The sequence below is a fragment of the Pleurodeles waltl genome, chromosome 7 (assembly GCF_031143425.1).
Source record: "Pleurodeles waltl isolate 20211129_DDA chromosome 7, aPleWal1.hap1.20221129, whole genome shotgun sequence".
NCBI classification, from domain to species: domain Eukaryota; kingdom Metazoa; phylum Chordata; class Amphibia; order Caudata; family Salamandridae; genus Pleurodeles; species Pleurodeles waltl.
This window is the reverse complement of record NC_090446.1, coordinates 591743464-591770130: the sequence shown is the minus strand read 5'-3', so window position 1 is coordinate 591770130 and position 26667 is coordinate 591743464. Positions and strand designations below refer to the sequence as shown.

Genomic DNA, 26667 nt, shown 5'->3' with positions numbered 1-26667 from the left:
AGTTGGCAGACAATCTCTCTCGAGATCACCAACAAACCCACGAATGGGAAATTCACCCCCAAATACTAAACAATTACTTTCAAATGTGGGGAACACCTCAAATAGATCTATTTGCAACAAAGGAAAACTCAAAATGCCAAAACTTCGCATCCAGGTACCCACAAGATCAATCCCAAGGCAATGCTCTATGGATGAACTGGTCAGGGATATTTGCGTACGCTTTTCCCCCTCTCCCTCTCCTTCCATATCTAGTAAACAGGTTGAGTCAAAACAAACTCAAACTCATACTAATAGTACCAACATGGGAAAGGCAACCTTGGTACACAACACTACTAGAACTTTCAGTAGTACCTCATGTCAAACTACCCAACAGACCAGATCTGTTAACACAACACAAACAACAGATCAGACATCCAAATCCAGCATCGTTGAATCTAGCAATTTGGCTCCTGAAATCCTAGAATTCGGGCACTTAGACCTCACACAGGAATGCATGGAGGTCATAAAACAAGCTAGAAAACCTACCACTAGACACTGCTATGCAAATAAGTGGAAAAGATTTGTTTATTACTGCCATAATAATCAAATTAAACCTTTACACGCATCTGCAAAAGAAATAGTAGGATACTTACTACATTTGCAAAAATCTAACCTAGCTTTCTCTTCCATTAAAATACATCTTACGGCAATTTCTGCTTACCTACAAATTACGCACTCAATTTCATTGTTTAGGATACCAGTCATAAAGGCATTTATGGAAGGCCTAAAGAGAATTATACCACCAAGAACACCACCAGTTCCTTCATGGAACCTCAACATTGTCCTAACACGACTCATGGGTCCACCTTTTGAGCCCATGCACTCTTGTGAAATGCTACTTAACGTGGAAAGTTGCATTTTTAATTGCCATCACATCTCTAAGAAGAGTGAGTGAAATTCAAGCATTTACCATTCAAGAACCATTTATTCAAATACACAAAAATAAAGTTGTTCTACGGACCAATCCTAAATTTTTACCAAAAGTAATATCACTGTTCCACTTAAATCAAACGGTAGAATTACCAGTGTTCTTCCCACAGCCAGATTCTGTAGCCGAAAGAGCACTACATACATTAGACATCAAAAGAGCACTAATGTACTACATTGACAGAACAAAACTAATTCGAAAGACAAAACAACTATTTATCGCCTTTCAAAAACCTCATACAGGAAATCCAATTTCAAAACAAGGCATTGCTAGATGGATAGTTAAGTGCATTCAAACCTGCTATCTTAAAGCTAAAAGAGAACTGCCTATTACACCAAAGGCACACTCAACCAGAAAGAAAGGTGCTACCATGGCCTTTCTAGGTAATATTCCAATGAACGAAATATGTAAGGCAGCAACATGGTCTACGCCTCATACATTTACCAAGCACTACTGTGTAGATGTGCTAACTGCACAACAAGCAACAGTAGGTCAAGCTGTATTAAGAACATTATTTCAAACTACTTCAACTCCTACAGGCTGAACCACCGCTTTTGGGGAGATAACTGCTTACTAGTCTATGCACAGCATGTGTATCTGCAGCTACACATGCCATCGAACGGAAAATGTCACTTACCCAGTGTACATCTGTTCGTGGCATTAGTCGCTGCAGATTCACATGCGCCCACCCGCCTCCCCGGGAGCCTGTAGCCGTTTAGAAGTAGATCTCAAACATTTGTACATTTGTAAATATATTACTTAAAACTTTATTATGTACATACGCATTCACTCCATTGCATGGGCACTATTACTAGCATACACAACTCATACCTCACCCTCTGCGGGCAAAACAATCTAGGATGGAGTCGACGCCCATGCGCAATGGAGTCGAAATGGGAGGAGTCCCTCGGTCTCGTGACTCGAAAAGACTTCTTCGAATAAAAACAACTTGTAACACTCCGAGCCCAACACCAGATGGCGGACTGTGCACAGCATGTGAATCTGCAGCGACTAATGCCACGAACAGATGTACACTGGGTAAGTGACATTTTCTATCTATATATATATATCTATATATATATATATATATATATATATATATATATATATATATATATATATAAAATATGTGCCTTGGGGTCCCCTCAGATGGACGGTGGAATATTAATTGCTTATGACTTAGATGAGGATTCCCCTGGAAGAGAAGAACGAGTTACTTACCTTCGGTAACAACTTTTCTGGTGGATACATTAGCTACCTGTGGATTCCTCACCTATTGAATACTCCCATTGCGCCAGCATTCGACGGAAATCTTCTTCCTAGCTTCTGCACGTCGACGAGGACGTCACAATTGCCCACGCGGCGCCGTCTGACGTCATACAGGCAATAAGAGGTCCTCGCCGACGTGCCGACGTCAGTACCAACATTTTTTACGTGCCTGAGAATAATAGGCCATTGAGATAAATGAACAAAAAGCAATATTTAATGACATTCAAGATACATACATCATTTCAAGAACGTATTTTTTTTAATTTTTTTTAAATAAAATAACTAAATGAATACACAAATAATTATACATATACATATATACAGTATATGTACAAGTCCTCAAAAACCAAGAGGAGCACACCCAAGAACAACTTGGTTAGACCAGGCAGGCAACGGGGAGGCGGGTGGGACCGTGAGGAATCCACAGGTAGCTAATGTATCCACCAGAAAAGTCGTTACCGAAGGTAAGTAACTCGTTCTTCTGATGGATACAACTACCTGTGGATTCCTCACCTATTGAATAGAGTCCCAAAGCAGTACCGCACTCGGTGGTGGGTCCCTGAATGGTCAAACCAAGGAATCCTGCAGCACTGACTGTGCAAAATGGCCATCCCTCCTAACCTCAGAATCCAAGCAGTAATGCTTCGCAAAAGTGTGGAGGGATGACCAAGTTGCGGCCTTGCAGATGTCGACCACAGGAACACCCCTAGCCAAGGCTGAAGAGGCCGACTTAGCTCTGGTGGAATGAGCTCTTATACCATCAGGGGGTACTTTCTTTGCTAAAGAGTAACACATTTTAATGCAAAGAATGACCCACCTGGAGAGTGTTCTCTTGTGGACTGCCTTTCCTCTCCTCTTTCCCACGTACCCGATGAAAAGCTGATCCTCCAGCCTGAAATCCTTTGTTCTGTCCTCATAAAAGCTTAGCGCTCTCCATGGATCTAGGCGGTGTAGTCTCTCTTCTTCTTTTGATGGATGAGGCAGAGGATAAAACGTGGAAAGAGTAATCGTTTGGGCCATATGAAAGGGTGAAACAACCTTCGGTAGGAAAGCAGCCTTGGTCCTCAACACCACCTTATCCCCATAAAAAGATGTGTAAGGGGGTTTTACAGATAGAGCCTGCAGCTCACTCACTCTCCTTGCAGAAGTAATTGCAACCAGGAAAACCGTCTTTAGGACCAATAACCTTAAGGGGCAAGAATGCTTAGGCTCAAACGGGGAACCCATAAGAAAAGTCAGAACCAAGTTTAAATCCCACTGAGGCATAATGAAAGGAGTGGGAGGAAATTTGTTAATAAGACCTTTCAAAAATCTAAGTACTATAGGGGATTTGAATAGAGAAGGCTGGTCTGGAAGACATAGAAAGGCTGACAGGGCAGATAAGTATCCCTTAACCTCAGCCACTGCACAAACCCATCTGTGCCAGAGACAATGCAAAAGACAAGATATCTGATAAGTGAGCACGTAAGGGATCAATTTGCCTCTCTCCACACCAAATCACAAATTTAGCCCAACTATTAGCGTAGATAGATTTAGTGGAGTGTCGCCTGGCTGATAAGATAACATCCACTACATCAGGCGGGAGAGAAAAGGAACTCGGGTTGCCCCGTTCAATCTCCAGGCATGAAGGTGCAGGCTCTGGAGGTGGGGGGTGTAAAACCTGCCCCTGAGATTGCGAGAGGAGGTCTGCCCTGAGAGGGAGACGGAGTGGAGGGCACAGTGAGAGTTGAAGAAGGACCGAGTACCACACCCTCCTTGGCCAATCCGGAGCTATTAAGATGACTTGGGCCCGGTCTTGATGAATTTTCCTCAGAACTCGAGGAATTAAGGGTATGGGGGGAAACGCGTAAAGCAACTGGTCGCACCAGGTCATCTGAAACGCGTCCCCCAACGCTCCCTGTACCGGATACTGGAGGCTGCAGAATAACGGGCAGTGCGAATTCTCCTGGGTGGCAAACAGATGTATCCGAGGAAACCCCCACATCTGGAAGATTAGACGGACTTGATCTGGATGGGGACGCCACTCGTGATCGGTCGAGAAACGGCGACTGAGAGAATCCGCACACACGTTCAAGACTCCGGCCAGATGATTTGCTACCACACAAATCTGATGGTCCTTTTCCAAGGACAAAAGCCGTAGAGCTTCTCTGCAGAGAAGATATGACCCTACTCCTCCCTGCTTGTTTATACACCACATCGCAGTAGTATAGTCAGTCAGGACCTGAACCGACTGACCGTGAAGGGATGGAAGGAAGGCCTTGAGTGCAAGACGTACAGCCCACAACTCCAACAGATTTATATGAAACATCTGTTCTACTGGAGACCAAAGACCTTTGATCTCCAGGTCCCCCAGATGAGCTCCCCACCCTAGAGTGGAAGCATCCGTTATTACTGTGGTCACTGGCGGAGGTTGCGAGAACGGCCTTCCTTGGGAAAGATTGCTGTCCGCAATCCACCATTTTAAATCCGAAGCAGCGTCCCCGGAGATGCTCACTGATCCTCCGAGATCCCCTTTGTGTTGAGACCACTGCCTCCGGAGGCACCACTGAAGAGCCCTCATGTGCCAGCGAGCATGTGTGACCAGCAGAATGCAAGAAGCAACAGACCGAGCAGGCGTAGGACCTTGAGGACCGGAATGACCGCTCCACTTTGGAACATTGGAACCAACGCCTGAATGTCTGGAATCCGCTGAGATGGAGGAAAGGCGTGACTCAATGTTGTATCCAGTACTGCCCCTATGAACAGGAGGCGCTGAGAGGGCTCTAGGTGAGATTTAGGTACATTCACTGAAAAATCCAGGTCGAACAACAACTGGGTTGTCGACTGAAGGTGATGCAGCATGAGCTCCGGAGACTTGGCTTTGATCAACCAGTCGTCCAGATAAGGAAAAACTGCTATCCCCATCCTTCTGAGCTCCGCCGCAACCACTGACATCACCTTTGTGAAGACTCGGGGTGCTGAATTAAGACCAAATGGGAGGACTGCAAACTGATAGTTCTGCGACCCCACCACAAACTGGAGATACCTCCTGTGCGACTTGAGTATCGGGATATGAATGTAAGCATCCTGCAAGTCGACAGACACCATCCAATCTCCATCGTTCAGCGCCAAAAGCACCTGAGCTAGGGTCAGCATCTTGAACTTCTCCTGTTTGAGGAACCAATTCAAGATCCTCAGGTCCACGATTGGCCTCAATCGACCATCCTTCTTGGGGATCAGGAAGTATCTCGAGTAACAACCCTGACCCCTTTCCTGCTCTGGAACCAACTCCACCGCACCCTTTGAAAGGAGGACTTGAACCTCCTGTTCTAGTAACAGGTGGTGGTCTTCTGAACAGTAGGAGGGATGGGGGGCGGAAACTCCCGAAAGGGTAGGGCATAGCCTTTCCCCACAATGCTGGTAACCCAGGAGTCTGATGTTATGACCTCCCACTTGTGGAGAAAATTCAGTACCCTCCCCCTACAGGAGTGGAGTGAGAAGGAATTGGCGGAAGCCTAAGGCTGATTCCCATGCTGCACCCCTCAAGAGGAAGAGGCAGAGTGCTGCTGAGTGGCTCCCCTGGTGCGGACCCTACCCCTCCCTCTGAAAGATCTATAGGAGAGAGCAGAGGTGGGTTGCTGGAATTTTCCTCGAAAGGAGGAGGAGGAACCACGACCAAATCCTCGAAACGTCCTAAAAAATCTGGAGGAAGCAGAAGAAGAGGATTGCAAGCCCAACGACTTGGCAGTGGCCCTACTCTCCTTGAACCTTTCTAAAGCCGAATCCGCCTTGGCACCGAAAAGCTTGTCGCCATCAAAAGGAAGGTCCAAAAGGGTCGATTGTACATCAGAGGAAAAACCAGAGCTACAAAGCCAGGCCTGCCTCCTCGTAGCCACAGCAGTACCCATAGCTCTAGCAACAGAGTCGGATGTATCCAACCCAGATTGAATAACCTGGGTTGCCGCTGCTTGAGCATCAGAAACCAGGCTCAGTAATTCTTGAGGAACCTCAGTGTGCGTCGACTTAATCTCGTCCATCAGGGCGTAAATGTATCTCCCTAAGATGCACGTAGCATTGGTGGATTTCAAAGCCATGCTACATGACGAGAAAACCTTCTTTGATGACATGTCCATCTTTTTGGAGTATCTATCCGAGGGCACAGCTGGAAAGGATCCAGGAGCAGATCGGGCTGAGCAAGAAGCCTGAACCACTAGGCTTTCAGGTGATGGATGCCTGGAAAGAAAGCCTGGGTCAGCCGGTGCAACCCGATATCTCCGAGCCACAGATCTATTCACCGCCGAAGATGATACCGGCTTCTTCCAGACTTTCATAATGGGGTCCAGTAGCGCCTCATTAAAAGGCAAAAGTGGCTCTGCAGTTGTTGAGGCAGGGTGCAACACTTCTGTCAAGATGTTCGGCTTGGTCTCAGACACCGGCAAAGGGAGGTCCAAAAAGTCAGCCGCCTTTCTAATGACTGAATGAAAAGTCGCTGCCTCCTCTGTGTACTCCCCAGGTGATGACAAGTCCCATTCAGGAGAGGTGTCCAGACCACTAGCAGTGTCCAAGCCATGGAGACCTTCACGACAGTCCTCAATCTCCCCTTCCTCCAACACCTGTCTGCGGTATTCTTGCTCTTCAAGGAGGCGAAGAGCAAGCCTCCTCGAATGCAGTCTCTCCTCTATGTCGACATGGCGTCAGCAGATGTCGAAGCTTGACGCCGGTCCTCGGATCCGTCGGACGCCGGATCCAACGGCGCCATGGATTTCTTAGCCACCGAACGTGGAGCAGGACGGACTGAAGACTGTTCCGGAGTCGGTGGAGGTCTAGTCGGCGTCGCTGGCTGAGACACCGATGCCACAGGAGCTGAAGCCACAGGCGCCGATACTGGCATCGAGCCCACATTTCCCAAGGGAAGAAAGGGCATAAAGGGTGCCGGTTGTAGTGGAGCCGGAGAACCCATGTTGAAGGCCAAAGGGCCTGACAGACCAGCCGGTCCACCACCTGGAGCCATCTGTTGGAAGATGGAGAACATCGCATTCAAGAATGCGGTACTATCGGCTCCAGGGGCTGGGAAAGCCGGGTACTGAGGTGCCTGATTCGAAGGCGACATCGACGCCGGTCCCGACGTCTGCATGGACGGAGAAAACACCTGAGGCTGTGGAACCTCGAACACCGAAGGAGGATTAACCAGTGACATTGGTGAAGTCGGAGATGGTAACGGCGTCGGCGGCTGGGGAGAGACGGTGGGACTAACTTCCCAAGTCTTTCGACGGCGAGTCGAAAGGTGACCTCGAACGAGACCTCTCCTTACTCGACCGGCGTCGAGATTCTCGACGACGCCGATGCGACTTCGGTGAAGATGACTTTCGGTGATGTCTTTTCTCCTTCTTTGACTTCGCAAGAAAAAGTTTGGCCTCACGCTCTTTCAGGGCCTTAGGATTCATACGTTGACAAGAATCGCACTTGTCGTTGTCGGAACTAAGACACCACAAACAGTCAGAATGTGGGTCCGTTACCGACATTTTGCCTCCGCACTCTCGGCAGGGCTTGAATCCTGACTTTCTTTGCGACATTGTAATGTCTCAAAGTAAAAAATAGCAAAAAAACACTAACTACGTCGAGCAGCAACAGTAGCTCCCTCGAAGATAACCGTTTCGAATGGCACGGAAAAAAGGGAACTGACGTCGGCGAGAACCTCTTATTGCCTGTATGGCGTCAGACGGCGTCGTGTGGGCAATTGTGACGTCCTCGTCGACGTGCAGAAGCTAGGAAGAAGATTTCCGTCGAATGCTGGCGCAATGGGAGTATTCAATAGGTGAGGAATCCACAGGTAGTTGTATCCATCAGAAGTAGGATTACAGGTAAGGTATGTTTCCTTCCTAGGACCTGCTGCCACCAACATCAGTAGTTTTGAATTGACTGATGAGGTAAACTGTTTTTTTTTTTTTTTTTTTTTCCTACTCCCTCATCTAATGGTGAGGTAAAACCTCCTTTTAGGTAGTCCACACATGAGCTAAAATGATTACTAATTTAGAAGCTCTCCAAAATATTGAGGTTCCTCTTGTCTTACTCCTTTAGCATGAACTGTTTGCTGAATTCTTTAGCTTGGGGTTACAGACTGTGTATGTGGTGAGTCTACAGTATCCACCTCGCATACCTGTGCCAGTCGTGACCATGCCCCCACAGTGCAAAGTACTTTGTGGATCTTTTCACGTAGCCTCATTGGGGACTCCATTTTTACATTAACCCTTGTCAGGTCTTGTTCCAAACCTTGGTTTGGGGCTCACCGTACATTATGAAACTAGTGCTAAGCCGACAGTGCCTGTGCCATCAAATAATATAATACAAAATTCAGCTCTAAAAAAACACTTTGTTTTTGTGGTTTCTGAAGTGTTTCCAAACTAATGTTCATCCGTTTACCAGCCCATTTAACTGGTTTTGATTGGTATGCTTCTCTCTTGCAGGTTGGTTGATTTCAGTGTGTTTAATTTGAATTTAAGTTATCATTATAGTGTGTCTAATCTACTACTAATGGACCTCAGTATTCTGTGTCCTTTAGATACATATTTCCCCCTAATCTTGGAGGCTTGAAGCTCTTATTTGTATTGCACCTAAGCTTGGGTTTCCGTTTGGCCATGACTAGAACTGCTGCTTGATTAGGCTTAGTTTCCGGAAGTGTTTCTCACTTCCCCAACATAGACGTACTGTTAGTATGTGCTTCACATCTGGATGTGCATTGACCTGAGTCCTATAGCTTTGTTTCTTATTCATTAAAGAAGATCAATAAAAACAGTAAAATACATACGATCTAAATGATAGCCTGAAAATTAAACAGCCTATGCTCGGATAAAGATCCCTTGTAATATTTCTGATTCACATTACCAAGTAAAGTAAAACACAATAAAACTAAAATGTTTAACGTTTGCACAGAGTAACCGGTGTAGCAAATATAATACAGTTGGTTATGTGCATTGTCATGTTTTTATGACAAGTGCTTTTGAGGAGTACATCAAAGGATATGGCCTCATGCTAATCCCACTAATAAACTGGGCTCTGCTGAAATCATGGTTATTGGACTTTAAAATCAACTATGTATTTTGTCATTGGTTATGTTTTTCGCCATGTGAGTTGCTGCATACATAATTTCATTGAATTGAAAGCCTTCTGTTTGTATGTTCAGAAGTGGAAGAAACTGGTGATGAAGAGGTGTTTTCATGGTTGAAGTGTGCAAAAGGACAGTCTCACGAACCAGAGAACTTAATGCCTACTCAGATCATCCCTGGAACAGGTGAGTGGTTTCCATTTAGTGTCCCTTGTTCTGTTGCATGTTGTTTTTGTTGATAAATTATGGTGATTTTCTTAAAAGGGTATGTTTGGGTTGGAGGGGGGCGTTTGTGAGCAAGTGGAAATGGTAAAGATTTTCTTATTGGTAGATATCTCGTTTTGTTCCCTTCCAAACGTTGGCAGTGTATGAGAAAACCAGTTTTCCCAAATGTTTGTGAGTTGGATATTTTTGTAGCGACGTCAATGCTTTGCTAGTTACATGCTGCACAAAACGCCTGTGTTGAATGTAGCTAGGAGTTATTGAGCTTTCAAAATTGAGTTATTCTGAATGTGGTATCTAGAGGGAAGTATGAAGTAGCAGTATGAAGAAAATCTACTGTGGGTAATCTCACCAAGATTTGAATTTGGCTTCTGTCACGCCTGCTAATGGAACAGATTTGCGTGTATTGGTATATGAAAGTCATTAAACACATTTAACAACATGATACCTAGTGAAGGTGTTGCTGGTCAAATCCTTCTGGCAAGCCCTTGACTTTTGTAGGCTCAAACACATCAGTACCTGCTCTTTACTTTGTAGGTAAATAAGTAGATATGAAGTTTGTCATTTTTACAATTGATTTCTGTTTCTCCAGCACTCTACAACATTGGGGACATGGTTCATGCTGCCAGAGGGAAGTGGGGTATCAAAGCCAACTGCCCGTGTATTAACCGACAAAATAAAACTGTACTGAGGCCAGCAGTGACCAACGGCATCGCCCAGGTATGAGACCTAAAAGTACTGGAGGTTTTTACAATCATGTATGATTTTAAAGCTTTACAAGCTCCTTCCAGCATGTTATGAAGGTGAACCCTTCAATTTAGGTTTCATCAGCAATTTTCCCTAGGATTGTAACCTCTCAGGACAGGCCACTGGTGATTTTCTGATGCGACTTCAAGTGACTCAAGGTGAACGGATGTCATGAATTTACTGCCTGAGAGCATGAAAATGGTGAAGACATAATTGGTTACTTAATCTCTGACAACAAGTAGCCATGTTATGAAAGTCATGAAACAGTCATGAAACGGAGGTGCTGTGAGCGACTGATATTTAATGGTGTGTGATCCTGTGCTGAGGTCCCTGCTTGTACTGTGAAAATGCAAAATCATTATGGCTGGATTTTTCTGACGTGATATTGGCGCCTTCACTGTTTCTTCATTGAGGTGACCCCATTTTCCAGTTATCTTTTCTTCATTTAGACAGCATAGTCCTGCATGTTGGTTACACCACTATTTTACATCATTCTCATAACTGTTAACAATGGGCGTGTTGCTTTTGTTAGTGAGGTGTAGTCTAGATTTAGTCTAGTGGTTAAGTTTCTTTCTGGGAAGCTGGAGATTGGGTTTGATCATTATTTCAACACTGTCAATCAAGATCTTTTGAGCAACAGTTTTTATCCCCCTGTGCCACAGATTGCACATGTATAACATAATGCACTTTTGTAAATGTTTGCAACAAACAAAAAATATGCAGTGTACTTGCTCAATGATATGTTGCTCCCCTATACTCCCTCAGCATCACTCCCTGGTTTCAAGTGGACTACATCCATGCACACAGCTGTTCATTATATAACACCTCACGTCTGAGAAGTTCCTGCTGCAATTAAGTCCCAAAATATTAAATAATGAATTCATTTCAGGTACCTGGTGTAAATCCTTCTGCATCTCTAAATGAGGTTATGCCTGGTGATACTGCTATGTCAGATCCCACCTCGGAAGCATCAGAACTTGTGCTGGTTGAGGCAGACACCGCTGCCAAATCTGAAGCCACAGACACCACTGAGCAGGATTCTGACAAGTTAGAAGCCAGGAACACATCCTCCAGCAATGAAACTAAGAGCAACCGCATCACAGAAGGCACTCCCTCCTCTGCCCTGCACTGGCTTGCTGACCTTGCTACTCAGAAGGCTAAAGAGGAAACAAAAGGTAAAGACTTCAATGTTGGTGTGCGAATTTGATATGGCTAAGTGAACATCCCTCACCACTCTACATTGTAATTGCTTCACCAGTATAGGATATTGTATAGGTGTAAAAGTTGGTTAGACCACTTACCATCTTTAGGATTATTCCAGAACAATTTTCTAAATGTTTGTGCTAACATATTAGCTCCTACAGCTTTGTTACTTGAAACATTGCCCCCGACAATATTCTTAAAGTATTGTACCTGGTCAAGTGACCCTCCTTTTTCCCCATGCTCGAATTTGCATCACCTTTATTCAAAAGACTGCATGTTCCTGTTTTCTCTGTTTCTTTTAATCTGTTCTACAGATTTGGGTATCAGGAGCTGCTGAGATGTCCTTGTTTTTCATTTTTGTCATAATTTCTGAAAATTGGAGACAGACTCCTTATTTATCCATATAAAAGTGGGCATAGTCAAAATAAATGTTTACATCCTGTTCCTAATTATTAAGGCTTTGGTCAAGTTGCAGCTATTCGTTTTTCATGTAATTTGACATTTTTGTTGTGCTTTTTAATTTTTTTAATTTAAGATAAGGTGTTTCCATAATACAAAATTAACCGCATTACAGTCAGCGTTTCCAGATATCCCTCTTGGCATTTCCTTGTTGAAGCAAATAAGAAACGTGGTCATCCACCCCATCAGATCAGGCAAATATATTTTATGAAACAAATTGTACCATGAGCATAATCTACTTCCAGGAATAAAAATAGCATAGCAGCTTAGAAAGTTACATTAGAATCTGACATTACAACAAATGACCATGCTTGTCACAATAATTAATCTTTTTCCCAAATAGAACAGATATAAATAAGCAAACCTTATTCGCCCAGAAGTATCCTATCTAATTATAATGTGACAGTATATGCCTGCAAATATACTGTGCTCTTCTATGCAGAAAAAGTAACCGTGCTTATACAGTACAAATAGATTATGCAAATTAACCCATAAAGTGACAGTGCTTATACAGAAAGAATTCAAATCTCAGTTTGAATCAAGGCAACATACCCTTTAGCTTCTAAATTCTACCCTTAGCAACGAGGGGAGGGTCAACGCTCCAAAGGTTTAAAAGCTGCCTGCTTCTAACATGCCTTGTCTCTCCATTTTCTGGAGTATATAGTTAATCTCTTCATCCTAGTATGGTATCAAGCTTCTTTATTGTAGGATCTTCATTGAAGTCATAAACTTTGGATGATTACCCGCTCCTTATGGGGATCCCGGTACATCTCCTTTAGTATAAATAAACTGTTCAGAAAGAGTGCATTATAGAATGTTCATCACTAAAAGCTATTCTCCATATAGTCTCATTGTAGACTGGCAGTGGTGTATTTTCCTGCTGAGTGCTGTAGGATAATTGTTGGACAGAATTTAGAAGAACCTCTGAATGATTAGTACTTTGTCATAAAAAAAGGCGGTCTTTACATAGAAACAGCATAAAGAAGGAAAAATGTGATAGGCTTTCACTGAAGAGATTATAAATGGTGCATGCACATTTACCGTATTTTCCTGCGTATAAGACGACTTTTTAACCCCTGAAATTCTCCTCAAAAGTCGGGGGTCGTCTTATACGCCGGTATATGGTGTGCTGAAACTTCAGGGACAGGCGCCCTGTAGCTGAGCCACCGTGCGTTGCATTTGGAAATCGATTCCAAGCGTATGATGGGTTCCGCATCCCACAAGATTCAGCTACTTGTGGACACAGAGCTGATTGGTCAACCGTGAGTTGAGCTGTCCTTACCGTGTGCCGCAATCCTCGCTGGCAGTTGTCTGGACAGGCACGTATTCCTGCATGTGCTCCAGGCTATTCCACTTGCACTGTTTTATGTTTACATGTTTGATGACAAACAGCCTTCTGTTTATAAGTGACAGTTTTCCTACTAAGTACCTGCATGTCATAAGCATTTGAATTAAAATTACCATGTTAAAATCAAATCGGATGTTTTAAAAATTTTATTTGGTGTGCGTTGGAAGAGGGGTAGTCTTATACAGCGAGTATAGCCCAAACCCTATATTTTAACAGGAAAAGTAGGGGGTCGTCTTATACGCCCAGTCGTCTTATACGCCGGAAAATACGGTAATATACATCAGAAGCACCCTATTCCTCATTGCACTGAAGTGGCAGTTTACTTGAGTGTCAGTTCTTTTTTCCAGCTCCTTCAGGCAGAATCTGTGAATACCTCAGGTGTCTTTTCAACTACAAATCTTTTTCCTTCACATGTTCAGCTTTTTTAAAAGCTTACCTGACAATTTGACATCTCCACTGTTAAGTACATTTACTTTTTAAGTTGAGCAGAGCAGCGCACAAGCACTGTTTTTCCGACATGTTGGTATGTATCTGGGTTTTTCGCTATGCACACCCATCACTATCACTCATTTGGGGGCTTGCCTTTCACAAATTCTTCGTTTACGTTGGTAACTGCTTTACTCTTGTCCATCCTTAGGGCGGTTGTGTTACCGCCTTGGCCATTGACCCTGTTACATGGATAATTGCACTTTTGCCAATAACTTTGACTGCGAGCGAACGTCTTTTTCCTTTTGTTCGTCTCTCTCTCCATGCTCACGGCAGCGCTTTGAATCGGCTTGCTTATGGTAACTGTTATACTTTTTATTTTCGGTTTGTGTGGCAAGGAAAGTCCAGTTAGGAATTTATAACACTAATAGCTCTACCTGGAGTAAACGCGAGACCCATTGCATTGCAAATGCTTGTTTTCTTTTCTGGTCGGATTTTTAGTCAGAATGCCTTCCCTTTTTACCAAATGCCCATCGTGTGATAAAAAGAAGGTTAGCTCTGATGCTCAAATGGTCTGTTTACTGTATCTTTCTTCTACACACCTTATTAAAGGATGTTGCACTGGCAGTAAAATGTTGAAAAGGACACTTAAAGACGGAGTAGGCATAAAACTGCATGACTGGATGCTGGATATGAAAGCATAGCAGTAGAGAAAGAAAAGAAAGATAATGGAAAGGTCAACCTCCCATCATGCTGCAGAAAAGCATCAGAAATCAGATATAGACTCCCAAAGAGAGAGATCTAGGTACAGAAAATCTCCTTCATGGATTAACACCACTCATCAACTTCATTTGTATACGGCAATACCATCAACTTAAAAGTTGTTGGGCCCCGTTTTGTTCTCCTTCAAAAGAGGGGCCGATGTTGAGGCGACATCGTTATCACTCGACATCCAAGACTGCGACGGATTACCATCAACTCCGCTGACGTTCAAGTCTGATATGTCGCAGCCGCATCTTTCAAGATCAGCGTCAAAACCCACAGTGCGATGCCAGGATCCCATCGGTCAGCATCAAAGCGATGGCAAGACCTCGGTCAACATCGAAGGGACATGCTTCACCAATGACACTGGTTCCTGCGAAGAGGGTATGCTCGATGGCTGTCATCCCCCTTGACATCGAGGTTCTATAAAAATTCATATATCGCCATCTCAGTCCTGCCAAGTACCACTCATCAGGGGTTAGACTAATGCCTTTTAGTTTGCTGGTCCGCATCACTGCACGAACATGCATATGTCACGCATTTAGGCACCTCCTGACACCACCGGTACTGGGACAGACACAAGCAAGATCGACCACCACCATCTAGACACACTCATTGTGCTCACTCTAGAAGGGGGTAACTGCACCGAGCGCACACTGTGCATTGCTCCCCACGTAGAGCCGAAAAGTTTACTAATTAGAATGGAGTGGGTTGCACTGGCCTGTGGGCTCAACTGCGCTAGCTGCATTCATTATGAGACAGCTGCTGCTGAGACTGAGGCCGGGCTGGCTGCGGCGACATTACATGACTGCAGCAATTATCACACTGTGTGTCCATTTGCTGTCTGAGTGAGGTGGGCTGGTATGAGTGGTGGTTATTTTCTTCAGTTTGCTGCTGCCTGAATCGCTGCCTGTGCCGCCAGTTTCACTGGAGTCATCGCTGTGAGGTAGAGGCAGGATGGTGATTACGAAAGATCTGACTGCCTCTAGTGCTGTGCTGCAAGACTCTCCATGACTCAGGTCTGTTGGTGACTCACAATGTTGATACGAACATTTAAATATAATTTACTGCCTGAGCCTGCAAGTAGCTCACTGCTCAGCTGTGGTTGGTACTGCGGTGGGCTAGGCTCAGTTGACCCACTCGTACTGCAGTATTGATTGCATCTGAGATGTTGTACGAAAGTACCCTCTCTTGGCTTGGTTACCACCATTTTTCTTCTGTTTTCAGTGTGTTTGACTGTGTCCTTCAGGATCCTGCTAACCAGGACCCCAGTGGTTATGCTCTCTCCTGTAAAGTTTGGTAACTACCTTTTCCTTCCCACAATTGGCATACTCGTCCCCCCATTGCAAGTCCCTAGCTTATGGTACCCAGGGCATTGAGGTACCAGGGGATTTCTGTGGGCTGCAGCACCCCATAGGGAGCCCATGCAAAGGGCTCTGCAGGCCTGCCATTGATACTGCGTTAAACGGGTGCATGCACCCATTTTCACTAAAGGTGACTGCATCAGCTCACTATAAGTCACCCCTATGGTAGGCTCTCTCAGGGCAGAGTGCAGGTACCTGTGTGTGAGGCCACCTCTGCTACAAACATTCCTGGACTTTGTGAGTGTGGGGACACCATTTTACATGTGTACAGGACATAGGTCACTATGTCCAGCTACTTAATGTTAACTCTGAACCTGGGCATGTTTGGTATCAAACATGTCAGAATCATACCCCAATACTATTGCAAGTATTGGAAGTATGATTCCATGCACTCTGGGGGCTCCTTAGAGGACTTCCAGCATTGCTACCACCAGTCTTACAGGGTTTTCTGGGCAGCCCAAGCTGCTGAAACCCCTTAGACAAGACAGGTTTCTGCCCTCCTGCTGCTTGATCTCACCAAGCTCAGGAAGGCAGAACAAAGGATTTCCTTTGGGAGAGAGAGGTAACCCCCTCTCCCTTTGGAAATAGGTGTGACTGGCTTGGGAGGGGTAGCCTCCCCAAGCCACTTGTGTGCTTTGAAGGGCACATTTGGTGCCCTCCGTGCATAAACCAATCCACACTGGTTCAGGAAGCCCCCCAGTCCCTGCTCTGGCGTGAAACTGAACAATGGAAAGGGGAGTGACCACTCCCCTGTCCACCACCACCCCAGGGTGGTGCTCAGAGCTCCTCCAGAGGGTTCCTGGTTTCTACCATCTTGTTTCCAAGGTTGGCAGGAAACTCTGGGAGCATCCGAGTGGCCCGGCAGGAGACATCAGAGCCCCCTTCTGATAGGTGCTTACCTGGCCACGTGACCAATCCCCCTTTCAGGGCTGTTTAGGGTCTCTCTTGGGTGGGTCCTCAGATTTGACTTGCAAGATTCCAGCAGCACTCCTCTGCAACCTCCACTTCAACTTCTGGCCTCCGTAACTGCGACTGGAACCTTCAGGACTTGACAAGCTGCCTTCAAGAAAAATAACTCCTCTGCAACATTGTTTCCAGAGCTCTTGCCAGCAATTGCAACATTTCCACTTGTGCATCCACTGAGGGTGGCGTGTCTCCTGAGCTGCTTGGATCCTCCATCACGGGGGTGGTCCGAAGTAGCCCTCTTGGTCCTCTCTGCGAGCTGTCCAACTTTGGTGGAGGTAAGCCCTTGCCTTCCCACCCAGGCCAGTACCCCCGTGCACTGCATCTCTTGCAGCTGCCAAGGCTTGTTTGCATCTCCTCCAAGGGATCTTCAGGCAACATGTAGCTCCAGTCCCCAGCACTCCTTCCTGTGACGCACAGTCCTCTGAGTGGTTTCCTGCACTGTGGGATCACTTTCTGTAGTGCTGCGTGGGCTCCTTCTGTGTCCCCATCCTGTGGGACTACTGTGGGTGCTGCCTCTGCTCCTGTGGACTCTTTCGCTGAAGGTCCCCTGTAACTCCCACTCCTGGGTTGAGCCCTCCTGGGCCTTGCTGGTCCTCGGTAGTACCACTTTTCCACTAACTGCAAATTTGCCTTTGCCAAGGACTTGTTGGTGGAATTAGTGCACCAACACCCATCTGCAATCTTCACTCCAGTGTGGGACATCTCCTGTATCCATCAGGAACTCTTCTCCTGCTCCAGGGCTGCAGTGCTGACCTGTTCTTCCACACCGTCGACCAACTCCTGCAAGGACAGCTGGGTGAGTAGTAGCTCCTACGCCTCTTGGACTCCACTGTGACTTTTGGACTCGGTCCCCTTTCTCCACAGGTCTTCTTCGACAGGAATCCACCGCTGGTTTCTTGCAGTCTTGTCTGGCTGTCTTCTTTTCTTTTCCTTCCTTTTCTGGGTAGTTTGGGGAAATTCCACTGATTTACTCCTGCTTTCCTAGTTGTAGGGGGTACTGTGTTACTTAACTCTCTGGTTTTCTAGTACTCCCAGCCCCTCTCAACACATTCTACTTACCTAGGTGGGGGTCCTGTGTTCGCATTTAATTCTTTTAATATGTGGTTTGTGCTCCCCCTAGGGTCACTATTAGTTATTGCTATTTGCACTCTTTTCTCCTTTTCTATGTCTATTACTGTTTACTAGTGTATATATTTAGTGTATTACTTACCTCCTATTGGAGGGTTGCCTCTCCAGTACTTAGTGGTATTGTGTTCCAAAAATAAAGTACCATTTGTTTTGTACAACTTAGTGTTTTCTTTCATGTGTGGAAGTGCTGTGAGACTACAGTGGTTTTGCATTAGCTTTACATGTCTCCTAGATAAGCCTTGGCTGCTCATCCACAGCTACATCTAGAGATCATGTCTTCTAGACACTGCCTACACTTCACTAATACGGGATACCTGGACCTAGTATAAGGTGTAAGTACCAGGCCAGCTTCTGACAGATGTCTTGCGACGCCATGGCTGCCAACTATCTCACGTGGCATGATAACTCAGTTGATTATGTTGAGCAGTTATTTACCCTCTGTGTTAGACTAATTAAGTTGATGTTCTTCTACCTCACTTTATAATCAAGCTGTTGCAGACCTTGCATCATCTTGGTGGCAGTTCTCTCACTGTCTCAAATATCTTTATTCTTCTGAATAACTGGAGTCCAGAGAAGGGCGCACAGTCATGAGATAAATATTTTAAGCAATGGTGGAAAAGAATACCTGGCTGAATCACTGCCTGTGCAGTGAGTATTCATTTTGCTTTCTTGAGTGCAATGTAAAACTGTGCAGGTTCAGAGGAACCTAACTCCAATATGCCTCTCTTGGGTGAATGTATTTAATCTCCTTTTCTCTGCAGGTTCGTCTTAGCAGCTGTTTGCAGCCAGTGAATGTGACTCCACAGACTCTTCAGCTACAGCGATAGTGGCCGTTCGAAGCAGCAGGCTTTATTTTCCCAGCACTGTGACACTTGCTAAGTCAAAGATAGCGCTGTGATTAATGTACCTGCTGGAGAGATGTCACTCTCGATAAAGCAGCTTAGAGGGTTATTGTGCCTGCTGCAAACAACGTGTACCAGCATATCACAAAACTGTCTTTAATGTGGCTAGCTTGGGCGTTACTGCTTTTGTCAGATCCCTTTGTTTTGCAGCATGAATCCTTTTCTGGATTCACATGCTGTACATCATTTCGCTAGCTAGTATTTGGGTCCGTAATAAAAAAAAAACATTTTTTAAATATATTTATTTACCCTTTTGGGCATCGTCGACCACCATTTGGTGCTTGGTCTGTTCCCTGTATGGCGTCATTCTTACACGTGGTAGCATAAATCTTTGGGTCTGGAAGCAAAGGAGGAGATCTGAAGTTTTTGAGACAACGTCAAAGATCAGAAGAAGATGATAACGCTGAAATCATCAACAACCGGGATAAGGCGAGAACCAAACACATCCCCCGGCAAGGGACGCCGAAGGTATTCGCATGGGCCAGGTCAATGAAGCAAGGTAGGGGTCATGGAAAACACCCCATTTAAATTCTGCCCGAACTGCCATCATAAATTTGCCCAGCGCGATCCCCATGAAGTCTGCAACCTCTGCCATCCAAAGGACCACAGAGACCCGCAGGATGCTTCTCCTTCTTTTGCAGGTTCTTTGAAGCAGTAGACAGGCTGGTAGGGATGGGGCCAATTAGGTTTTCATCTTCACTCTTCACTGCTGGGGCTTCAGCATAGCAGTCCTCCTTTCTTCTTGTGAGGTCACCAGGAATCTGATGACTTGGGTTCAGGGGAACCCTTAACTCCTGGATTTAGGAGTGTTACAGGGGTCAGTGGGCAGTAGCCAATGGCTATTGACCCTGAGGGTGGCTACACCCTTGTCTACTCCCTTTGGGGAGGGGGACACAAACCTAACCCTATTGGTCCCTGTCCTCCAAACTAAGATGGAGGATTCTGCAGGGAGTGGGGGTCATCACAGCTTTGGACACTTTAGGGGTGGTCACTCCTTCCTGCTTTCTCTAATTTTCCTGCCGCAGTTGCCACCAAAAGTAGGGCTTTGTCCTGGGGGTGGGCAACTCCACTAGCTGGGGTGCCCTGGGGCACTGTAACAAGAGGCCTGAGTCTTTGAGGCTCACCGCCAGGTGTTACAGTTCCTGCATTGGGGAGGTGTGAAGCACCTCCATCTAGTGCAGGCTTTGTTTCTGGCCTGAGAGAGCACAAAGGCTTTCACCCCATGAGGCTAGAAACTTGTCTCTTAGTGGCAGGCTGGCACAGACCAGTCAGTCCTGCACTAAAGGATTGGGTAAAATACAGGGGGCATCTCTAAGATGCCCTCTGGGTGCATTGTTAAATAAAGCCAACACTGTCATCAGTCTGGGTTTATTGTGCTGAGAAGTTTGATACCAAACTTCCCATTATTCAGTGAAGCCATTATGGAGCTTTGTAGTTCGTAATGACAAACTCCCAGACCATATACCCAATATGACCACACTGCACTTACAATGTCTAAGAATTGGCTTAGACACTGTAGGGGCATATTGCTCATGCAGCTATGCCCTCACCTGTGGTATAGTGCACCCTACCTTAGGGCTGTAAGGCCTGCTAGAAGGGTGATTTAACTATGCCACAGGCAGTGGTTTGTGGGCATAGCACCCTGAGAGGGGTGCTGTAGTGAGCTGGCCTGGTGTGTGGTCGTGTGGTGGATACCTATGGTACTTACACCTTATACCAGGTCCAGGTATCCCCTACTAGTGTAGTGTAGGCAGTGCATAGAAGCCAGGCTCTCTAGAGGTGGCTGTGGATGAGCAGCCAAGGCTTATGTACGAGACATGCAAAGCTCATGCAATACCACTGTAGTGACACAGCACTTATACACGTGAAAGAAAGCACTCAGTATTACAAAAAAAAAGGTACTTAATTATGGTGACACAATTACCAAAAAGTTACTAGGTAGGCAACCCTCCAATGGGAGGTAAGTAATACATTAAATAAACTAGCAATCAGAAATAGGCATAGAAAAGGTTAGAAAACAGTGCAAATTGCAATAACCAGTAGTGACTGTAGGGTGGGCACAAACCATATACAAACAAAATGGAATGCGAACACAGGAGACCCCCACCTAGGTAAGTGGAATGTGTAAAGGGGAGTTGGGAGTGCTAGAAAACCACGGAGATAAGTAACACAGTATCCCCCAACGACCAGGAAAGCATGAGTAAATCACTGGAATTTCCCCAAACCACCCAAAAGGAGAAAAAGAAGACACCCAGACAAGAATACAAGAAACCAGCGGTGGATTCCTGAAGAAAGAAGACCTGTGGAGAGAGGGGACCAAGAGTCACAGTGGAGTCCAGGAGGAGTAGGAGCTACTACCCACCTAGATGTATTTGTAGGAGTTGGTAGATGGTGATGACGAACAGGTCAGCACTGCAGCCCTGGAGCTGGAGAAGAGTTCCTGATGGATGCAGAAGATGTCCGATGCTCGAGTGAAGATTGCAGACAGGTGTCGGTGCAGGAATTCCACCAACAAGCCTTTGCAAAGGCAAACTTGCGGTTAGTGGACAAGTGGTGCTACTGGGGTCCAGCAAGGCACAGGAGGACTCAATCCATGAAGGAGAGTCGGAGGGTACCCTCAGCGTCACAGAGTCTCCACAGGGGCAGCACCCACAGGACGGAGAAACAGAAGTCGCAAAAGGAGCCCATGCAGTACTACAAGAGGATTCCACGCTGTCAGAGAACCACGCAGGAGGCTGTGCTTTGCGGGAAGGAGTGCTGGTGGCCAGAGCTGTACGTAGCCTGAAGATCCCTTGGCGGAGATGCCAACAATCCTTGGCAGCTGCAAAAGACTTGGTGCACGGGGTACTGTCCTGCGTGGGAAGGCAAAGGCTTACCTCCACCAAAGTTGCACAGCTGGTAGAGAGGACCAAGGGGATTACTCCGGACCACCACCCGTCTTGTAGGATCAATGCAGCTCAAGATGAGAAGAGATGCACGCAGTTGATCGTCATTTGCTGTAGGTGCCTGGGGTTGCAGGGGAGTGACTCCTTCATTCCTAGGGAGATTCTTCCTTCTTGTGCAGGCTGAAGAGTTGCTGTCTTCTGAGGATGCACGGCCAGGGAAATGTTGTGAAGATAGCAGGAGTCGTGGGAACACAGTTGCAGAAAAGTCTTCGTTGTTTGCAGCATTGTCAGTTCCTGGAGGGTCTAGTCGCAGTACCAATGGCCAGAAGTGGTTGCTGCAGAGGAATCCTGCTGGAGTCTTGCAAGCTGCATATGAGGCCCCCCCTCCCACCCTAGAGAGAGAGAGAGAGAGACCCTAAATAGTCCTGAAATGGGGATTGGTCACCTAACCAGGTAACCATCTATCAGGAGGTGGCTCTGCTATTACCTGCCTGGACTGGCCACTTAGATGCTCCCAGAGTTCCTTGCCAACCTTGGAAAGAAGATTGCAGAACCCAGGGACCCTCTGGAGGAGCTCTGAGCACCACCCCTGGGGTGGTGATGGACAGGGGAGTGGTCAGTCCCCTTTCTATTGTCCAGTTTCATGTCAGAGCAGGGACTGGGGGTCCCCGAACCGGTGTGGACTGGTTTCTGCATGGAGGGCACCAAATGTCAGCACAAAAAGTACACCCTCAGCGGCACAGGGGCGGCCGGGTGCAGAGTGCAAACAGGCGTCGGGTTTGCAATAGGTTTCAATGGGAGACCCAGGGGTCTCTTCAGCGATGCGGGGGCTCCTCGGGGTAGCGACCACCTGGGCTAGGTAGAGGGCCACCTGGGGGTCGCTCCTGCACTGGAGGTCGGATCCTTCAGGTCCTGGGGGCTGCGGGTGCAGTGTGTTTCCCAGGCGTCGGGTTCTTTGAAGCAGGCAGTCGCAGTCAGGGGGAGCCTCTGGATTCCCTCTGCAGGCGTCGCTGTGGGGGCTCAGGTGGGGTCAACTCTGGCTACTCACGGGCTTGCAGTGGCCGGTGAGTCCTCCCTGTAGTGTTGGTTTTCTGCAGGTAAAGCCGGGGGCGTCGGGTGCAGAGGGGAAAGTCTCATGCTTCCGGCGGGAAACGTGTGGTCTTTAAAAGTTGCTTCTTTGTTGCAAAGTTGCAGTTTCTTTGGAACAGGGCCGCTGTCCTCTGGAATTCTTGGTCCATTTAGATGCAGGGTAGTCCTATGAGGCTTCAGAGGTCACTGGACCCTGGGGGACGCGTCGCTGTTGCAGTTTTTCTTGAAGTGGGGAGACAGGCCGGTAAGGCTGGGGCCAAAGCAGTTGGTGTCTCCGTCTTCTCTGCAGGGCTTCAGGTCAGCAGTCCTTCTTCGTCTTCAGGTTGCAGGAATCTATCTTGCTTGGTTCAGGGGGCCCCTAAATACTCAATTTAAGGGTGTGTTTAGGTCTGGGAGGGTAGTAGCCAATGGCTACTAGCCCTGAGGGTGGCTACACCCTCTTTGTACCTCTTCCCTGAGGGGTGGGGGGCACATCCCTAATCCTATTGGGGGAATCAGTCAGAGTTACCTCAGCTCAGGACACCTTAGGGTTTGTCCTGACTGGCCAGTGACTCCTCCTTGTTTGTCTCATTATCTCCTCCGGCCTTGCCGCCAAAAGTGGGGCCGTGGCCGGAGGGGGCGGGCATCTCCACTAGCTGGGATGCCCTGTGCCGCTGTAACAAACGGGGTGAGCCTTTGAGGCTCACCGCCAGGTGTTACAGTTCCTGCAGGGGGAGGTGAGAAGCACCTCCACCCAGTACAGGCTTTGTTACTAGCCACAGAGTGACAAAGGCACTCTCCCCGTGTGGCCAGCAACATGTCTGGTGTGTGGCAGGCTGGCAAAAACTAGTCAGCCCACACTGGGAGTCGGGTATGTTTTCAGGGGGCATCTCTAAGATGCCCTCTGGGTGTATTTCACAATAAAATGTACACTGGCATCATGGTGCATTTATTGTGCTGAGAAGTTTGATACCAAACTTCCCAGTTTTCAGTGTAGCCATTATGGTGCTGTGGAGTTCGTGTATGACAGACTCCCAGACCATATACTCTTATGGCTACCCTGCACTTACAATGTCTAAGGTTTTGCTTAGACACTGTAGGGGCATAGTGCTCATGCACCTATGCCCTCACCTGTGGTATAGTGCACCCTGCCTTAGGGCTGTAAGGCCTGCTAGAGGGGTGACTTACCTATGCCATAGGCAGTGTGAGGTTGGCATGGCACTCTGAGGGGAGTGCCATGTCGACTTAGTCATTTTCTCCCCACCAGCACACACAAGCTGGCAAGCAGTGTGTCTGTGCTGAGTGAGGGGTCCCCAGGGTGGCATAAGCCATGCTGCAGCCCTTAGAGACCTTCCCTGGCATCAGGGCCCTTGGTACCAGGGGTACCAGTTACAAGGGACTTAACTGGATGCCAGGGTGTGCCAATTGTGGAGACAAAGGTACAGGTTAGGGAAAGAACACTGGTGCTGGCGCCTGGTTAGCAGGCCTCAGCACAGTTTCAAATCATAACTTGGCATCAGCAAAGGCAAAAAGTCAGGGGGTAACCATGCCAAGGAGGCATTTCCTTACACAAAGGAAATCCTTTATTCTGCCTTCCTGAATTTGAGCTGTTCAAGCAGCAGGAGGGTAGAAATCTGTCTGAGCGGTGGCAGCAGCTTGGGCTGTCTAGAAGCCCCAGAAAGCTGGTAGGAGCAATGATGGGGGTCCCATAAGGAGCCCACAGAGTGCATGGAATCATACTTCCAATACTGGGAACAGTATTGGGGTATGAATTCAACTTGTTTGATAGCAAACATGTCTAGGTTTGGAGTGACTTATAGTGACCTGGTGCTGTCACCTGTAGTGAAAAAGGATGGTTGCACCCTTTCGCGCAGGGTGCAATAGCAGGCCTGCAGATACACTTTGCCTGGGCTCCACATGGGTAGCATAGTACATGCTGCAGCCCATGGGGAACCCCTGGTATCCCAATGCTCTGGGTACGATATACTAGTGACTTACAAGGGGGCCCCAGTATGCCAAATGTGAGGTTGGTGTGGTACAAGCAACCAAGTTTAAAGGGAGAGAGCATAGTGACTGGGGTCCTGGTTAGCAGGATCCCAGTGAACACAGTCAAAACATACTGACAACAGGAAAATAGTGGGGGTAACCATGCCAGAAAGAAGGTACTTTCCTACAACAGGTAGGCACGATCGGTCCTCTTCTGCACTGTTCAGGGGGGCGGATGCAGAGGTGTCCTTAGATGTTGAGTTTTTCTGACCGAAGTGGTTATGGTGAAAAGGGGCTGTTTGCAGAAGCTGCAGGTGTGGTCTGGGAGTCCAGGAGAGGTGAGACTATGATGGACTTTGACTCTGGAGGGCTGGGGAACCTCATTGGCACCAGTAGTCTATTTCAACTCAGTTCAGAAACGGCAGAAGCAGTGATAACATAAAATGTCTGGTTTTTGGTGGTTCCAGAAGCTTCAGAGTCCCTTCTTTGGAGGTTGTTGGAGGACAGGTCCGCTATTCAAAGGAAGTCTTAAGTATGTTTCAAAGGCCTGCAGTTCTTCTGGGTTTCTGGAGTCACAGCTGCAGGACAACTCAAATTGGGTGCAGATTTCACCGAGGGATGCAGATCGGCCGGCGAGGTTGGTACCAGGTCAGCTACTTCGTTTCTCCTCTTCTGCTGTTGCAGCTCTTCGGTGTCCTTGATCTTCTTTGGACGTCAGGATCTGCTTCTCTGGTGCCGGTGGCTCCCCTAAATATTGAATTTAGGGCCGTTAGGGGTGTTTAGGGTTAGTAGCCATTGGGCTACTAACTGTTGTGGTTGTGACGCCCCCTATATGATCACTTCTGTGGGAAGTGGGCATAGCCCTGCCCTAGAATTCCTAAGTATGGCATCTGAAAGATGTTACAACCGCTTCCCAGACAAGCTTTTGTTCTGGGCATCCTGAGAGCTGAAGGCTCTCACTCAGGAGTCCAGAAACAGTGTCTCGGATGTCAGGCTGGCAGAAACTGGTCAGCGAGCTCACCAGAGACTGATAAGGTGTCAGGGGCAGTTCTAAATGCCCTCTGGGTGCATGTCCAACACTGGCATCAGTGTGGACTCACCAATATGAGATGTTTGATGCCATACATCCCTATCTTCAGTGAAGCCATCATATAGCTGGCAACTTGTATTGACCAGTGTCCAGAACATGTATTTAAAATGGCTTCCCTGGTCACTTACTATGTCTGAGAATAGACAAAGACATAGCAGGAGCATATCTGCTTGTGCAGATATGTCCTCACATTTAATAAAATGCAGCTTGCCTTAGAGATGCAAGTCCTGCTAGAGAAGTGACTGAAATATATTGTATGCAGTGTCAGGGGACATGGCACACAGGCTGTGGGCCATGTTGTGTTTTCACTTTTATCTATACCAAGACACGCAGCCTGTTGTGCTTGATGAGGGGTCCTTAGGGTGGCACAATTTGTGGTGCAGCCCTTAGGGACCCTTAGGGGCCATAGGTACCAGGGACTAATAGAGGGTGCTAAAGGTTTTGCCAATTGGGGAAACAACTGTGCAGTTTTGGGAAAGACTTGTGGCACTGGGTACCTGGTTAGCAGGAACCCAGTGCACTTTCAGTAGAAATCAAAACGTTTCAAGTACTAAAACCACGACTAAGGCAACAGGTAAACACCAGAAGCTCAACCTGGTGCCTTCCAAAACCTTAAGATGGCCTAACTTAAGGCCCTCTGCCAAGCATGGAAACTTAACATGGGTTTCTAAACCCACAAAAGCTCTTCTGCAGCAACTGCTTGCAGAAAATTATAGAAACATGGATATAAAGGAGCCCCTTAGGAGACTGAAGAGGAGGTGAACGAGAATGATGAATCTCTTAACAAATCCACT

The 26667-nt window shown here is 46.9% G+C and overlaps 1 protein-coding gene across 2 annotated transcripts in view; it reads left to right on the top strand.

Annotated features, from left to right (window-relative positions):
• The window catches only part of KDM3B (lysine demethylase 3B), an 892876-nt gene that overhangs the window by 420916 nt on the left and 445293 nt on the right, over positions 1-26667 (top strand). For both annotated transcript variants that reach the window (XM_069244431.1, XM_069244432.1), the window contains exons 12-14: positions 9396-9503; positions 10132-10259; positions 11176-11461. In XM_069244431.1, coding sequence (XP_069100532.1) covers positions 9396-9503; positions 10132-10259; positions 11176-11461 — 522 coding nt within the window. The remainder of the gene's footprint in view (positions 1-9395; positions 9504-10131; positions 10260-11175; positions 11462-26667) is intronic.